Genomic DNA, 18,284 nt, shown 5'->3' with positions numbered 1-18,284 from the left:
ATGGGAAAATATATTTGCAAATCATATACCTGATAAGAGACTGGTATATAGAATACATAAAAGACTTAACAACCCAACAACAAGGACAACCCAATTTAAAAATGGGCAAAAGCCCTGGTCAGGTATCTAAGTTGTTTAGAGTGCTGTCCTGACATGTGAAGGTTGTCAGGCTGCGGGTTCAATCGCCAGTCAGGACACATACAGGAATCAAAGAATGAATGCATAAGTAAGTGGAACAACAAATCAATGTGTCTCTCTCTCATCAATAATTTTTTTTTTAGATGGGCAACTCCAGCAAACACACCATTGGTTTATTTTGTATCTTTGTTGGGATATTTAGCTAGTGGTGGGGAGAGACAAAGTTAGATCATATTCATCATGTACCATACAGAAATGAAGTCCAAGTGTTTTAAAGATTTAAATGTAAAAAACAAAACCAGAGAGTAAGAAGAACATATAGATAACTATTTGTTATCATCTTGGGGGGAAAGCTTATTGTCCTGACTTCAAATAAGAACATCAGGTTTGTCTGTGTAGAAATTTAAGATGTGTGTTTGGTAGAAAATACACATTTAAACGTCTTTCATATACATTGCCAATATTTCCCCCCAGTTTTTTGTATTTTCTTTTAGACTTCATTTCTGTACATGATGAACATGATCTAACTTCATCTCTACCTACCATTAGCTAAATATCCCATTGGTGTGTTTGCTGGAGTTGGTTCATACTGGCTCCAGAGAGACTGTTACGTTTTTTTCTTTTCTTTTGAAAAAAAATGTTTTTATTGATTTTTAGAGGGAGAGAAAAGGAGAGGGATAGATAGAAACATTGATGAGAGAGAAACATCGATCAGCTGCCTCCTGCACACCTCCTACTGGGGATCAAGCTGGGAACCCAGGCATGTGCCCTGACTGGGAATTAAACTGGTGACCTCTTGGTGCATGGGTTGATGATCACCCACTGAGCCACACCAGCTGGGCAAGACTATTCCATTTTATGGAATTTTGCAAGCTGACTGTGAAATACAGCCATTATTTAAAATTAAATTATATATTACAATAAAATAAATAATATTTAAAACAAAGATAATAAATACTCAAAAATTAGTACTTCCCTGGGGGGAAAAAAGGAAGGACATCTATAATCCTATATAATAAAAGGCTAATATGCAAATCGACCAAACGGCGGAATGACCGGTTGCTATGATGCGCACTGACCACCAGGGGGCAGACGCTCAATGCAGGAGCTGCCCCCTGGTGGTCAGTGCGCTCCCATAAGGAGAGCATCCGCTCAGCCAGAAAGCTGGGCTCACGGCTGGCAAGCGCAGTGGCGGCTCCGCAGCAGCGTTAAGGATCCCCCAAGAGGTCCTGGACTGCAAGAGGGCACAGCCCGGGCTGAGGGAGCCCCCCCCCCCCCCCCCCCAGTGCACAAATGTCATGCACTGGGCCTCTAGTACTTTCAATAATAAAGATACATTTTTAAAAATTGGCCACTTCCTAACTATTTTATTATGATTTATGCCCTCAGGGTTATTTAATGTCTACTTTACCTGTATGGTGAAAATACTTTATAAAGGTGTGCAACTGTGTTTCTTTTTCCAATTCAGAATTTAGTGACTTGATGTTGGCAGCATGAAATTGGCCATTACAAGAGTATATACACCACATAAATTGGCAAGCCCTACAAACTATGGCCTTTTTATTTTTCAGAGATGCTGTTAATCATATATCAGCAAACCACTGAAGTAAACCATTCTTTCCTCATTAATTTTAAAAAGGATCTCCAGCACATATTAGTCTGCATTTATTCATTACGTTTATAGAACAGAATAAGCTTAGAATTCAATGTAATTGTTTTCTGTGCCAGACTCACTGACTGCTTTAGTATGTTTTGATGTATTGATGAGACTTTAGACATAGTTTCTATTTTTCTAACATGAGATCACAGTACTGACTGAATCAAGAATATATATTTCCTAAACAGTTTGATAGCATTCTTAACTTAATGTATAGTATAGAAAGCAATAGCAAAATAAAAGACTATTTTTGGGAACAGTTGGTTACTGTAGACTATATTTAGATTAGGGCTCTTTACTTTAAAAAAAAAAAATCCAAACACAAGAAAACAAAACACTACCATGGAGTTACCTAAATATCACTCTAAATGTTCCCTCATAAAAATCACTCCATTGGCCGAAACCGGTTTGGCTCAGTGGATAGAGCGTCGGCCTGCGGACTGAAAGGTCCCAGGTTCGATTCCGGTCAAGGGCATGTACCTGGGTTGTGGGCACATCCCCAGTAGGAGATGTGCAGGAGGCAGCTGATCGATGTTTCTCTCTCATCGATGTTTCTAACTCTCTATCTCTCTCCCTTCCTCTCTGTAAAAAATCAATAAAACATTTAAAAAAAAAATCACTCCATTGCATGAAGAAATAGGGATCTACATAAAGGCAAGACCCAGTGATAGTACTCTCCTTTGACAGTGTCACTATTACGTACAAACTTAGCATTAGCAACTTTCAATTCAACAACAAACACTTAGTAATTTCTTATCCAGGACCATATTAGGCTCTGGAGACACAAATGAGACATGACCCCAACCTTTAAAGCTCTCATCATTTTTAGTGGTTCAGTGGGTAGAGAATGTGTCATAAGTGGTTATAAGCATTTGCTTTTATTAGCATTGAGAGGAAAAGAGAGACAAACAGATCTACTTTAAGAGGGAAAAAAATCAAAGTATAAAAATTAGTTATTTAGCTCTAGCTGGTTTGGCTCATTGGATAGAGCATCGGCCTGGGGACTGAAGGGTCCCAGGTTCAATTCTGATCAAGGGCACATGCCCAGGTTGTGGGCGTGCAGGAGGCAGCTGATCAATGAATCTCTTTTCATTGATATTTCTCTCTCTCCCCCTTCCTCTCTGAAATCAATAAAAATATATTTAATAAAAGAATTTTATTCAAAGTTTGCCCACCTACAGAGATAAGCTGCTTTGTGTTAGTCACTAGATTTCCAGCATCTACACCAGTTAAACATCAGTGTCCCTATATTAATGTCTTTCCTGCTGAGGTACTTTATGAAGTCAGTGATTTATTTGCAGATACTTATTACCAACTGAATGAAGTAAACAATATCTGCTGCCTAAATATTCCCTTACTTGTCACAAGCCATTGAAATTTGAACTCCAGTTACCCATTCTAGGTTTTGGTTATGAAACTATGTAATGTAATCGCTGTGTGGACTCAATAAAACAATCCGTTTTTTCAAGTAAACCAAAAGACTTCACATTTAAAGACCTGCTGTCGGTTGGTATGTAATAAGCATAATATCTCATATTGTACACTAGGGAGCAAATACAGCAGCTGCCCTTTTCACACATACAGTTGTGGCTTGATATACAGAGTGACAATTTCAACCACTTCCAAACACTGATATTTTAGACTTTAAAATCTATTTCTTAGGGATTTGTGCTATGTATAGAAATAATCATTACCCTTTGGGAAACAATGGTTCATTGACTAAAAATGAGCTTAACAAAGGAATTATTTGGTACTGAAAAAATACAGAGCAGTGAATTGGGTGACACAAATACAGCATCATCAGCTCATGTGGCTGTATTAGGGTAATTTATTTAAAACAACAACAACACACTAAGTAACTTAAAATTTAGCCTCAACAATGAATATCACAAAATTATGAAAACAGATCTTAGGTTCTTATTTTGAAAATGACCCTTTAACTCCCAACCTAAAATAAATACAAGAAAAAAAAATTTTGCAGAATGAAATATTTCAGTTACGCTTAAAGCCTAGTTTTGACTCGTATATGTTTCAGTTACACTCATGATTCACACTGAATTTTGTTTTAAGTATTAAGAGAATAAATAGCATTCCAAAAGTCACAAGCTTGAAAACTTACAGTTCCTTCTCTAGTTGGAGAGCTTACAAAACTTATTACATGGAACACTGAGTTGATGCAGTGACCATAAATTTCTTAACACTGTAAATCTAAATGTAATCGAAAGTAATTTCAGCAAATTCTGTAGAAATAGCCTCAAAGTAGATAAAGCAAAAGTCACAAACTGTTAATCTAAAAGAATGGTTTATGCATATATCATGTACCTTTCAAATCTTCTGAGGTTTTAAAAATTTTCAAACAATAAGGGAAAGGGTACAACATCCTCAAAGCAGATGCACAATTATTTGTAATGTGAAAAGATTGAGTTGTGTGTTTTTTTTTTAGTTTTTTAAAATCTTTATTGTTCAGATTATTACAGTTGTTCCTCTTTTTCCCCCCCATAGCTCCCCTCCACCAGGTTCCCACCCCACCCTCTGCCCTTACCCGCCCCCCTCCCACTGTCCTCATCCATAGGTGTAGGATTTTTGTCCAGTCTCTTCCCGCACCCCCCACACCCCTTTCCACCCGAGAATTGTCAGTCCACTCCCTTTCTATGCCCCTGATTCTATTATATTCATCAGATTTTTTATTCACTTGATTTTTAGATTCACTTGTTGATAGGTATGTATTTGTTGTTCAAGTTTGAGTTGTTTTCCACCAAAAGCCTTGTAACTCATGACATTAAACTTTTCTCAGAAACCTTAGTCACTGTCACACAAAAAGCACCAACAGAGTATTTTAAATATTCTATTTAAATATTCTAGCACTGTTCCTGGTTTCATTTATAGAGTTTTTTGTTTTGTTTTGCTTTTATAAAAATACTTCCTGCATTTTCAATAGTATTAGTTGAACAGGTAATACTGGTAAAGCAGCATAACAAGCAAAGGTTCTGGCTCAGCTTCTAACCAGCTGTGTGACCTTGAACAAATCTCTTAGCTCCTCTGGGTCTCAATTTTCCCATTTATAAAAAGAGGCAGTTATACTAGATGCATTCTAAAGTATCTTCCAACTCTCTAATTCCTTTCAGATAAAGATCTAGGCTTGTGAAAATGAAAAAATAGCCCTCAAAAAAAAAAGGCCAAAATCTACCTTTGTCATTTTAATGAAACACATAGGATACTAAACTGTATATGTACAATGTAATCATGATCACAACTCTAATAATATCACACACACACACACATAAACACACAGATTCCAGGTAAAAAATATTGGAAGAAAATACAGCAAATATTACCAGTGGCTGAGTTTTAGGATACAAACGACAAACAGCTTTTCTGTATTTTTCAAGTTTCCTACACTAAACATATTATTAGTTTGATAATGAGATGGGAGGAGGGAGTTAAAGAAGAAAAAAAATCTCCTTTGATGTTCTAAAGGAAATTTTACATTTGGAAAGCATTCTAGAATTTGAATGAACTTTTCAAAAACAGTTGAGTTCATCAGAAAAAAAAAAAAATCTCGGACACAGTCACATACCTGATACCTGTCATACAAAAGCTGTTGTTTATTTGCCCTATATTAGTAAGCTTTAAGGAGGCACTATATTTTTTTTACCTGTACTGAAACTGGTAATAATAATTTTGAAAGCTAACTTTAACATAGTGCCAGGCATAGTTCTAAGGCTTTACATAGACTGTATTGATTCATTTAATCTCCACAACAACCCTAGGAGACAGATATACTGTTACTATCCCTATGAGACACACAGATTAAATAATTAGCCTACAATAGCTAATAAGTGGCAGAGGCAACATTTAAATCCAGGCAATCTGTTATCAGAATACAGGCTCTAATCTACTAAACCATACTGTCTTTTGTACTTAAAATATCATCTTCCTTGGGTCATTTTTGAACTATCTTTTGCCCTCAAAGTTCTTCTAAACTACTTTTCTTGAAACTAAAAATAAATACTAGGATAAAAAGACTGGCCAAACTTTTAACTTTAAAATTTACAATTCATTTCTAAGTCATTACCTCAAAGCTACAGGGGGTATAATTTAATCTCCATACATACCAATAGGTAAATAATATAACATGAGAAACTAAATAGCATTAATTACTGTTTAATATTGGAATGTTTTAATAAGAAGTACTTTATTGATTGACATTATTTGTATTCATGAATCTGGGGAAAAGGCCACTAAAAACCAACTGTTGTACCTTTCTAAAATTTCTATTTTATTGAAATGATATTTTAAGCTATGTTGCAATTAATTTATTTGGTATTTATTTATTTTAAAAGATAGTTTCTTTTTTTAATATATATTTTTATTGATTTCAGAGAGGAAGAAAGAGGGAGAGATCGAAACATCAATGATAAGAGAGAATCATTGATTGGCTGCCTCCTGCACATCCACCACAGGGATCCAGCCCACCCCGGCATGTGCCCTGACCAGGATCATCGGTAAATGCTCAATACTGAGCAACACCAGCTGGGCTCATTTGGTATTTAAAAGAGTATGCATCAATATTTATTTTGAACACTGGCTTTAGGACACACCAGTTAACTTTATAATACCCCAATTACTATAACATGCAGAACCTGGGAAAAGGAACACAGAGGACGCCAACCAATTAAATACAGCTGAAGGTCCTCACTGAATTCTTAGGCAATTCAAACTCAAGCCAAGTATGCATTATTTCCCTTTTTCTGCACAGTACCCACATTACTTGCCAACTTTTATGGCTTCTGGATTACTTTTAATAAAGCTCAAATTTCCCCACATCTGCATTACTAAATTTCTAGCCTATTGAAGTAAATATAGAAATCAATATTTTCCTTTTTAAAACATTTAAAAGACAAGGAAGTGAGGAAGAAGGTGGGGGTTAAAACTTTGCACTAGGCTGCCTGTTAACTTAAATGTGCAATGAGACGATCACCCGATAATTGCACCTTTGGGTACTTCAGTCCTGGTAAGATAATAATGTGAAATAAAGTCACCTGGTTTATTTCAATTTACTTACACAATTTGCAAATCTGCAGCTCTCTGCCATGGTACGTTAAGAAAATTAGCATGTAAGAAAAATCACCTGCTTATGTAAATTGAGGATGGTTTTTATCCAAACAGACAGGAGGAAAAAAGCTGCAATCTGGGTCAAATGACTAATTTTATCTTTTTATTCAAATGTCTCTCTTCACCTTTTCTCTGTGGCTCAGAGAAAGAATTTCAGGTCAAGGAACAGATAAACAAAAAGTTTCTGTGTTGTCCACTCTCCTGTAAGGAGTTTGCTGTCTGACACTACTGAGCTCTATACTACTTAAATTGAAAACAAGACTGAGAACTTCATCTAGATAACAAAACCACAACACTGAGAGAGGAAAGAAAATAAATCAATGGAGGATATCTGATCTAACTGGGAAGGAAAGCAAGCATGGCAAGGATCAGGTACCAATTTTACCCTCTACTACTTTAGGTAAACGAGTCTTTAGAAAAGGAAAATACTCCAAATTATTCAGGACAAACAAGACAAAATTCTCCACGGAGAATACTGTATGCCTTACACTTTGCTTTGTAAATGCACCTGATCAGGTTCTTCTAAGTCTCACATAAGTTAGAATCAGCGGTTCTCAACCTGTGGGTCGCGACCCCTTTGGCGGTCGAACGACCCTTTCACAGGGGTCGCCTAAGACCATCCTGCATATCAAATATTTACATTACGATTCATAACAGTAGCAACATTACAGTTATGAAGTAGCAACGAAAATAATTTTATGGTTGGGTCACAACATGAGGAACTATATTTAAAGGGCCAGAAGGTTGAGAACCACTGAAGATGAATGCGTTCTTGGTCAGTAATGACCGTCTTCCCAACATCCATTGCTGGAATTCATCCCTCCCACTTATAATGTACTCTATCTCCAGGTCCAGGAGTGAACCTGACTGCTCCAAAAGTAATCTTATCTCCAGTGACAGTAATTGGTTCAGAAATGAGTCTACAACCCAACAAAGGCCAAAGAGACTCTAGAACTGTGCTGGTCACACTGGGAACATGGTTACATTTATCTCTTTGTTCCTTTAAATAATTTCAGAAGGTATTCAACATCGGTAGTCTTGAAGTTGTCTTGTGGTCACTAGCAGACTCTATTTGCCCACAAATAATGCCACGATGCTTTACAAATATTAATGCATTTTCATTATAGAAACTTAGGAAACACAGGATTTTATAAATGAGGAAACTAAGACTCAGAAAATTTAAATAACTTTATCAAGGTCATGGGGTTGCTGGCAGCAAGGTGGGGACCAGAACCATGTCTCCTAACAAGTTTAATTTAGTACTTTATTGCCCTGCCATTAAAAAAGAAATAATTATTTCCAAGGAAATGACAACTTGAACATGATAAACATCAAGTTCTCTGGTTTATTAAACTAGAAATAAAAACTTGGGATTTGGCCCGGCCAGAGTGGCTCAGTGGTTGAGCATCCACCTATGAACCAGGAGGTCACGGTTCCATTCTGGTCAGGGCACATGCCTGGGTTGCAGACTTGATCCCCAGTGTGGGGCATGCAGGAGGCAGCCAATCAATGATTCTCTCTCAACATTGATGTTTCTATCTCTCTCTCCCCCTCTGAAATCAATAAAAATATATTATAAAAAAACTTGGGATTTGGCCATCAATGATCCATTTGCTAAATTCAATGGCCTTTTCTCCACCTTCATTTTCTGACTTTCTTATTTGCACCAAAGATCACTCCCATCTTCATAACTGTCTTCTGTCAAGTGTATGTTGTCAATCACTGTGAACACATTTTCCTATCTGCCCGTCCTTTAATTTTGCCTCCAATAATTTCTTCCATTTACAACTGAGTACATTCCCTAAGACTCACACCTCAGCTCCATCTATTATTGCAATAATGGCAATGAATTATAATTCTCCATTTACAAATCTTTCTCCCCAAATGTATAGTCTCCTTTAAATCCCTATCATCCAGCCTGAGAAAGTCAACACATAATAAATGAGTATTGTAAGAACAAGTGAAAATAACATATATCTTTAAGTTTTTATTTAATGGCTTCAAGTTGAGTTTCAACTCTCCACCAAGACACCCTGAAAGCAGGGATGTATTATTTTTCATACTGTTTACTTAACTGTTAGCTCCTTCAGGGCAACTTCATGACCTAAACATCTCTATATCCCAGTACCAAAACACAGACAACAGAGAAGCTTGCTAGAGGTTTGCAAAATTCTTTACAGAACTAAATATCCTCATTAGTGCCTACAATAGTACTGGCCCATAGCAGGTTGACAATAAAAATACATTGATTAGTGAGTTCCAACAATGTCAGACCTTATCTGACAGTAGATATGATTCAATTAGCCAAACTAATTCAGAGCCCAGATGTGAAACTGGGTTTAGGTAAAGAGCACCAATCATGATCAATGGCAGACATCCCTCTACTCACTCCATTACAATGAACTGTTAAAGCTTAACTCAATATAATTTCCTTAGAAGCCATCTTTTCATAATGCCAGAGTGCCAGAATTTTTTCTAATGTCTCTTGACTAGGGTACCTTAGAACCACAGACTAGGTCTATGATGACTTGTCACATGCTTATTGACAGTATTACAACTGTTGCCTCAGGCATTCTCTGTGTTACCCCCAAGCAACAACAGTATCAAACTGACAAGCTATATTATATTATTTAGGAAATCATTGTTGATCCACCTTAGAAGACCCAATCAACAAATAATTCACTGATGTACTCTGGATGTACAAGCAATTGTAAGTAAAACTCAAATATAATCTTAAAATGAAAGAGCTTCTACACCATGGCTTCTTTCTGTTTGGTTGGATAACAAATGGAAAGGTTTCTTAGGTCTTAGCAATTTCCATCAAAGTCAAATCAGCATATTAAGGAAACATACAGTATATAAACAGCAGATTCTTGAACTGCTAGGACATCAACAAATCTAATAAAAACCAAGAATAGCCACACAATTCTACAATATAATGCTTCAAATTATGAATATAATGAAATATTTCAGTACTCCATTAGAGAATGGCTTTTTATATCAGGAACATTTCTACAATTGTCTATTTTCAGGATAAAACCTCAAAACTTAGATTTAAACATATATTAATGCATTTTACATATATTCTTCTTCTAGCATAGCATTTGAAAGGGAACTCTATCTGCCCTCATTTTTTTCCCTCCAGGACATGCACCAGTGGTACTAATTGATGGCTTAAAGAGTTGCATGTTAAAAAAAAAAGTTGCATGTAATTGAGGGCTATTGTTGCTTTAGCTTGTCTGAAAAGGCAATTCTTTGTGAAATGTCTTTTTAAAATAAAAATATTTATCTCTTTTCTCCTAAGATGATATTCAATAGTATAACATAAAATTTCTCCCCAAGAATAAAACAAGTTTCTTTTGTTTTTCTAGTATAATTTGGATAATCTTGTCAAGAGCCTAAGTACAAAATGACTTCCAATGTTACAGGCTATGGAGTTTCCATCGCCAAGAAATCAGCTCAGTATCATTAGATTGTGTTACTTTTATTTATTCTCTAACTCTGCGTTCTCTACTTTATGGCCATGAACCTACAGTTTCTAAAAGTACATCCTAAGTACAAAACAACTTCCAATGTTACAGGCTATGGAGTTTCTATCACCAAGAAACCAACTCAGTATCAGATTTTGTTACTTTTATTCTCTCACTCTCTTTGCTTTCTTTACTTTATGACCATGAACCTGCATTTCTAAAAGTACATTCTTTGTAGTTAAAATTAACAATATAGATTTCCACATTTCTAGTTTCACACAAATGCTTTGTTATGTCTAGAAGAGCAACCATTTCCTTTTATGGTGCAAGCTCTGCTTCTTCAAAGCTCTTTTCACAAAGCAGACCCTCCCTGTCCCCACACCCCAAGAATCCAGCTGTGGCTGTTAATCTTGGCTAATAGAGAAACTTCAATACTACAGATTCTTAACCTGTAAAACACAGTTAATAATAAAATACACTTTACTATACTTTAGTATACATCTTTCTGATGCAACTAACTCCAGGGTTTTCCCTCAAACATATCCCAAAAGTATTTCCTATTTTTCCAAATTATAGTTTGCTATTTGAGGAATAAGAGGACCAGAGAAAACATCAGAAAAAAAAAAATGATGCCTCTAATTTTCACAAGATGAGCAAGCTAGACTATCTTTGCATTGCATAAGGATTTACACTGAATAATTTTTCATTAAATCACACATATTTCCCCACCTCACTGGGATTTTATTTAGCAATTCACACTTTTTCATCCAAACACAAGTAAAATGAATTTCCAGTAAAGCTGAACTTTGACGACGATAACAATGTTCTTCATGTTACATTCTGAAAAGAAAAATTAATTTCCTTCCCAGGATGTAAAGCAATAATACTTTCTAAAACAGTGGAGATAATCTGACTAGAACACTAACAAGTCCATACAAACATGTATGTACATTTTTATGTTTGTTAGCATATAGCACAACTAAGTGGACACTCTATGTTATTTAAAGTCATGCCTTCAAAAATAGCCTGCATGTTGATTTCACCTGGTAAATCTGACTATATATGAAACCACTTATATGCATATTAAAATAACAGTTTGATTTTTCTACCAACAATAACTATCACTTTAAAAAGCTAATATTTTTTGAGTGCTTACTGTATGCTAGACAATGTATTCATTGGTTTACAAGGATTACCTCATTTAATCCTTACACCAATCCTATGAGATAGATGCTATTATTATACTCACTCTGTGGATGAGGAATAGAGAAGTTAAATAATTTATCAATATCACATAGTTAATAACTAAATATCAATACAGTGATGCTTAAGTTTTGAAAGACTTAAATAATAGTAACCTGCAGAAGGTATTAGAATAAAATTCAAAGTTCTCCAACTTTACTTGGAATACAAAGGCACCAGACCAAATGAATTCCAGGGTCTTTACCTTTCAATTAATCAGATAAGTAAAAAAACAAAACAAGCAAACAAAAACAACAACTTTTCCCAGACTCACTTTTATCAAAATGGCAATTTGTGCCATTAGTTCAATCTGTAATGTAATAGTTCAGGTGGCCAAGATCAAAACTGCATGGGTTTAGCAGTCCTCAAACCTCTCTCATGTAGTCAACCTCCTCCAACTGTCAAAAGTATACACCTCCTAAGACCCTGAAACCTATAATGCAATACTCTTCGTCCCAGAGTTGTCATATCTCTAAGCACAACATACTTTCTCCTGGCAACAATGAATTACAGACAAAAAAACTATTTATGATAGCCTCACCAAATGGCTCAGGTTTCTTTTTGTGCACTGTTTTGTGTTTTGATTTTGCATTATGAAAATGACCATATATATGGAAGCCTTGACATCTGATAAAGGTCAAATTATATATGATGCTTTGATGACCCATGAGCAATATTCTATCATAGACAATGAATGTACCTCATGCTACCCCATGATCATATTGCCAGGTAAACTGGAACCCCTACTTAGAGATAAAACACAGCAGACAGTTGTTAATGAAACCTTAATTGAACTGTCAAAGCACCATCTTAACCAGCAAGCTAATAGGTAATTCTCTACCTTTACACAACTGTCCAATACTGATAAGTTATTCCACTAGTTAAATTCAGCAGAAAGAGAAATCAAGCCTGCAGACTAAACTGTTCAGTGATAAATCTGAATGGTAAAATGCTACATCACTTCTGTAAAAATCTCTCCTTGCCTACATGGAGGAACAACAATATCCCTCAATATTACATACAGCAGTTCCCCTGGCTGGTGTGGCTCAGCGTCATCCCGTGAACCCAAGGGTCACAGGTTCGATCACTGGTCAGGACACATATCCAGGCTGGGAGTTCAACCTCTGGCTGGGGCACACACGGGAGGGAGGCAACTGATCAATGTTTCTCTCTCACACATTGACGTCTCTCTCTCTCTCTCTCTCTCTCGCCCCCCCCCCCTTCCTCTCTGTCTCTAGAATCAATGAAGAATGTGCCCTTGATTAAGAATTGGGGGAAAAAATTACATGCAGCATTTTTAGCCACCAGTTAGTACCACTGGGTGCATGTCCAGAAAAAACACACACATGAAAGCAGATCTAGTTTCCTTTCCTATGCCATGCCAGAAAAAAATACTTGAAAAATGCATTAAATATATGTGAATCTTATAATACCCAAGTAGGTATATGGTGCTTTGAATCAAATGACATATCATTGGGAGAATATTTTTTTAATATATTTATTGATTTTTACAGAGAGGAAGGGAGAGGGATAGAGAGTTAGAAACATTGATGAGAGAGAAACATCCATCAGCTGCCTCCTGCACACTCCCTACTGGGGATGTGCCCGCAACCAAGGTACATGTCCTTGACCAGAATCGAACCTGGGACCCTTCAGTCCGCAGGCCGACGCTCTATCCACTGAGCCAAACCAGCTAGGGGAGGAGAATATTTTTATGTTACATTGCAATCATTTTAGAAAATAGTTGTTTCTATTGGGTCCTTTCTAAAAAATAGTTGTTTCTATTGGGTCCTTTTTAAATTAAAAAGAAAAATTCTGGTTCAGTTAGTTGAAAAGTATAACACCTTATCAATATCTTTAACTTGGGTTTCAGAATATGAGTGCACTTCACTCTAGTTTGGTGTTCAGATCTCTGGTTTTAACAATCTTAGGTCACATAGCAGTTAAATTCCAACTATAATAAGCAATTCAGACAGCAAGTCAATAATATGGAAATATAAAAATAGAAAATTATTTGCATACTAAAACGCACACCTGGAACTCTTTTTTTCATACCAAAAATGTCACCTGTAACAGCTGATAAAAACACTCAATACAATAACTAGAAAAACTTGGCTAAAGAACAAAGAAGGGACTTGAGCAGATCAAGTAACCAAGCAGCAAAGATGCCTCAGCACTGTGCTAAGTGCTGGGGAGAAAAAGTGTATCTTTTTTTTTTTTTTAAATCCTCACCAGAGGATATTTTTCTATTGATTTTAGAGAGAGTGGAAGAGAGGGAGGAGAGAGGAACATAGATATGAGAGAGACACATTTACTGGTTGCCTCCAACACATGCTCTGCCCTGGGCATTGAGCCTGCAGCCAAGGTTCGTGCCCTTGACCTGGAATTGAACCCGTGACCCTTCGGTCCACAGGCCTATGCTCTTACCACTGAGCCAAACCGGCTAGGACAAAAAAATGTGTTTTTGTAGACCACAGTCCTTACCCCTAAGGGGCTTACAAATGTAGTCAGTGAGACAGGCAAATACAAAACAACTGATGTACCACAACAGAAGATGGTACACAGGAGGCACTTGAAGTATATGGAACAAACTCCATAGAGTGGTAGAAGGAGTCAATCAATGAAAGATCTAGAATGAATTCAAATCAAACATACTGGGATTTTAATATATCAGTAATTCAGAATACCTATTATCAGAATGTTCACTGTGGGTGATGTTTCAGCACTCCAATTCCTCACCTCCCTCGCCTTTAAAAATAAAAACTTTTCCCTTAGCACCAACTTGAAGTTAAAATTTCTACAGGTAACATCACCATTTGATAGAAATGTAGGTAACACCTTTATAGTATAGGAAATACAACCCATTTCCCTTTCAGTATCTCTAGTTCTTAGCACTGTATGCAAAGCACTACAATGAAAGAGTATCCATGGCTAAGAAAATCCACACAAATTCTCAGTAAATCAATGACAAAATTTAAAGCAAGGAACAACTTTTTTCCTGCCCGCTTCCCCCCCCTTCCCCCCCAATCAAGCTTTGAAATCCTCAAGGGTCAGGCAAGAAATGGAAGGAAGTTCACAGTGCAATCCCTGAGGATAGGATATGGAAGAGAAGAGAGGAAGGCAGGAACAGGCAGGTCCCTGAGCAGAACGATCAAAGAGGCACCATTACTCTTTGCCACCAGGAATCCCACACACCTTAGAGAAGGGAGCACTACAGCAGCAATCTCCTGGGAGATTTAGCTGGGAAAACACTACTAGTTTAAAACAAAAACAAACAAACAAAAACACACGCAAACAGATCCCATCACTTAGTAGCCTACATTATGAAATCTTAAATATATGTAAAGATGGCCAGATACAATGCAAAAATGATATTCATCAAGTATAGCCTGAAAAACAATGACGAAAGGAGACATTTACGAGGCTAGTTCCAAAGAGTTTGTTCATTTTCCTGTGGTGATGGGGGCTTTTCTAGACATTAACAAGAATCTATTTTTGAATGCACTCAAGACATCAATTCATCTATCCACACCACAGTACTAAATCCTTGGTGGAAAAACTCGGTTCACTCTAGTTTGGACACAAATAGAACCCTACAATGATAAGTACATTTTATTATAAACTACCAATCTTCCTAAGACCAGACACAATGTTGCGTTTAAGAAACCCTTGGACTTTGAGAAATATCTTAGCACCAGCAAAAGTAGAGCAGTTTCATATGTTTAAAAAGCATACTTCCTACTACAGCAACCAACCAAGGGATAAGAGCAAATTAAGAGGCACTAAATGACACTAAAACATTACACCAAATGTGGGCCACTGTATAGCTACCATCTACTGACCTCATTTGTGGTACTCATGTGTGATGCTATATTTAATGCATTCTTATCAAAAGGCTGAAGCGAAATACTTCCCAACTGTAGCCTTACGGTTTAAAATAAACCACGCAAGAAGTGACTTAACTGGTTCAAATATGAACCCTATCTTCTTCCTGGGGATCAAGATCTCAAATTAAGGACTGAAAAGACGGGAGGGATAGCAAAGTAGTTTTGCAAGGTACATCCCAATGGTAAAATGATGAAAAGGAATCGAGTTTGGGTCTGTTGTGACATTTGCTGCAATTGGGCAACTGGTTCACTCTAAATCAAACAGGAGAGATGCCCAAGGTTTTCGCAGGAAAAACCGTTTCACACATTCATCTATGGATCCCACACTTAAGTGGCTTGGTTAGATTCTAAACAAAAAGTTTGGTCAGACAGCAAACAGGTTTCTCCACCAAAATGTGACATGACTCAAAAGCATAAGCTTAGCCCTAGCCGGTGTGGCTCAGTGGCTAGAGCGTTGGCCTGCGGACCAAAGGATCCCGGGTTCGATTCCGGTCAAGGGCACGTACCTTGGTTGCAGGCTCCTCCTCCTGGGCCCTGGTCGGGAGCTTGCAGGAGGCAACCCATGGATGTGTTTCTCTCACATCCATGTTTCTGTCTTTCCCTCTCTCTTCCACTGTCTCTAAAAGATCGACTGGAAAAATATCCTCAGGTGGGGATTAACAATTTAAAAAAAAAAAAAGGTATAAGCTTAGACAGCCCATGCATTAGGCCTCTTGACCACGCAAGTGAGGGTGTGTCTTCCTACAGAGGGTGTCTTCCTCTTTACCACGTGCAGCGAGTGTGTCCTGCTCCACTTTGGTCAACGTGGAGACCGCCCTAGGCGGTGACTCGCCCCATCACCACCACGAGAAGACACCCTAAGAAGTTGTGTCCTCCCTTTGACACTCACCAGACAACACCGAAGGCTCCGTATCCGATCGGTCTATCCGGCTCAATGTCCAGCTGCTGTTGCGGGTGATGCGAGTGCTGATGATGGTGCGCCTTCACCGTGGCAGCTGCGGCAGCCTGTACCTGAGCCGGGGCTGCTGCAGCTGGTCCAGGGGCCTGGCCAGGGGCCGGTGATGGGAAGTATGGCTGCTGTTGCCCGGGGTTTAGCATGGCAGCAGCGGCGGCCGCTGCGGCGGCGGCGGCCGCGGCCGAAGAGGTATGCTGCTGGACGGGGTGGACGGCGGCCGCCGACCCCGGGTGGAGATGGTGCTGAGGGTGGTGGTGGTGGTGCAGGTGAGGAGGAGGGAGGTGTGGGAGGTGGTGGTGATGGTGGTGGTGGTGACCTGCTGCTGCCGCAGATGTACCGCCATTGTAAGCCGCCATCATTTTTGCGTTGGCTCTCGCGCCACAAAGAGACATTCAAAAAAATAAAATAAAATATGCCCTCTGATTGGAAAGCAAACTAGGTCAAAGCTGTCATTTGGCCATTGAAAAAAAAAAATGAAGAAAAACCACTCACGCCACCTCAAAAACCATGGGGCGCAACTGGCTTTCCGTCTTCGTCAGTCAATCCGAACGAGTTGGAGGATCTTGGTGTTGGATTGTGGGGTGCGTGTGTGTGGAAGGGTGTGGATTGCCAAAAATAAAAATAAAAAAGGAAAAAGAAAAGAAAAAGGGAAAAGGAACCCCCCCGTGCCCCCCAGGTTTCCTGCCACAAGTGGGTACTAAAACGCCATCCTTACTTCGGGGGAGGCTCCAACTTCGAATGTGGGAATAAAGGCCCAGCCTCCTGACCCCCTGAACTCCGCACGCGAGAAGGACCGGGCAGCGCACCACCCTGAGAATCTCCTAAGAGGGTTGACTCATCTACCCCTTCCATCCCCACATCCTTTTCTAAACACCTACCGCCTCCTCGAAAACACGATTAAAAAAGGTTCCAGCCACCCCGAAAGAAGATGGGGGGCAATTTTCAGGGAGCCCGGCTTCCCCCCCTCGCGCTCGCAGCCTCCCTACATCTCCCCCCTCCTCTTCGGCAGGCTGACCCGGTTGGGGGGCGGGGGGGGGGGGGTTGGTACTAAACTTTCCCGAACAGAGAAGAGCCAGGAAGGAGGCAGGAGAGAGAGAGCGCGAGCCGAGGAGGCGACGGGCAGGACCGCGAGGAGAAAGAGGAGCAGGGCAAAGTGAAGGCGAGGAGGTGCGGGCAGGAATGAAAGAGAGGCGGGGAGCACTCGGACGCCCAGACAGAGGGAACCGCCCCGGGAGGAGGTGAGGGTCCCGGGGCCAAAGAATAGCAGCCCCGGGAGAGGCGGGCGGGGTGCAGTCGGAAGCGGGCAGATTCCTACCCCCGCCGCCGGCTGCTGCTGCTGCTAGGAGGGTTGGGGGGGAGAGCGGGTGGATCCCCCCGCACGACGGCCCCCGCAGGGCTCAAGGCTGCTCCGTCTCCCCCCCTCCCCCCCCACCCGGCTTCAGTCCCCGCGGCCGCTTTCTCCTCCTCAGTCGCTGCGGCCGTCTTCTCCTCAGCCGCCGCCTCCTCAGCCGCCGGTGCAGCCGCGGCCAGACTCACCTCCCCTAGCAAAGCCGGATAGAGCGGAGCCAGCGGCGGACACGCGCAACCAGCCGCCGAGGCCCCGCCCCCGTCTCGCACTGACCGGCTTCCCTAGCCAATCCACGCCCACCTGTCCGCATCCGCTCCCAATCCTGGGACCCGAGCTTCAGACAGGCGCACTGTTCGGCCAGTGGCAACAAGATGTGGGTCTCCTGGGGAAATCCCGCCCCTATCTGGGATGGGCAGATAGAGAAACCAATCAAAAGGCAGAGTTTGGCCTGACCGACAAGGCTAGCAGCGAA

The 18,284-nt window shown here is 39.7% G+C and overlaps 1 protein-coding gene across 3 annotated transcripts in view; it reads right to left on the bottom strand.

Moving 5' to 3' along the window:
* The window catches only part of NLK (nemo like kinase), a 128,442-nt gene extending 110,416 nt beyond the window's left edge, over positions 1-18,026 (bottom strand). For 2 of the 3 annotated variants that reach the window (XR_001349561.2, XR_330245.3), the window contains exon 1: positions 16,399-18,024. Coding sequence is in view for 1 of the 3 variants with exons in the window: in XM_006095505.3 (XP_006095567.1) it covers positions 16,399-16,856 (458 nt within the window). In the remaining 2 variants the exon portion in view is untranslated. Of the gene's footprint in view, positions 1-16,398 lie in introns of all 3 variants that reach the window. The other variant, XM_006095505.3, reaches the window with a different exon arrangement.
* Between the last annotated feature and the right edge of the window lie 258 nt (positions 18,027-18,284).

This window comes from Myotis lucifugus, unplaced genomic scaffold, assembly GCF_000147115.1.
Source record: "Myotis lucifugus unplaced genomic scaffold, Myoluc2.0 scaffold_157, whole genome shotgun sequence".
Classification (NCBI taxonomy): domain Eukaryota; kingdom Metazoa; phylum Chordata; class Mammalia; order Chiroptera; family Vespertilionidae; genus Myotis; species Myotis lucifugus.
This window is presented reverse-complemented; position numbering and strand designations above follow the sequence as displayed.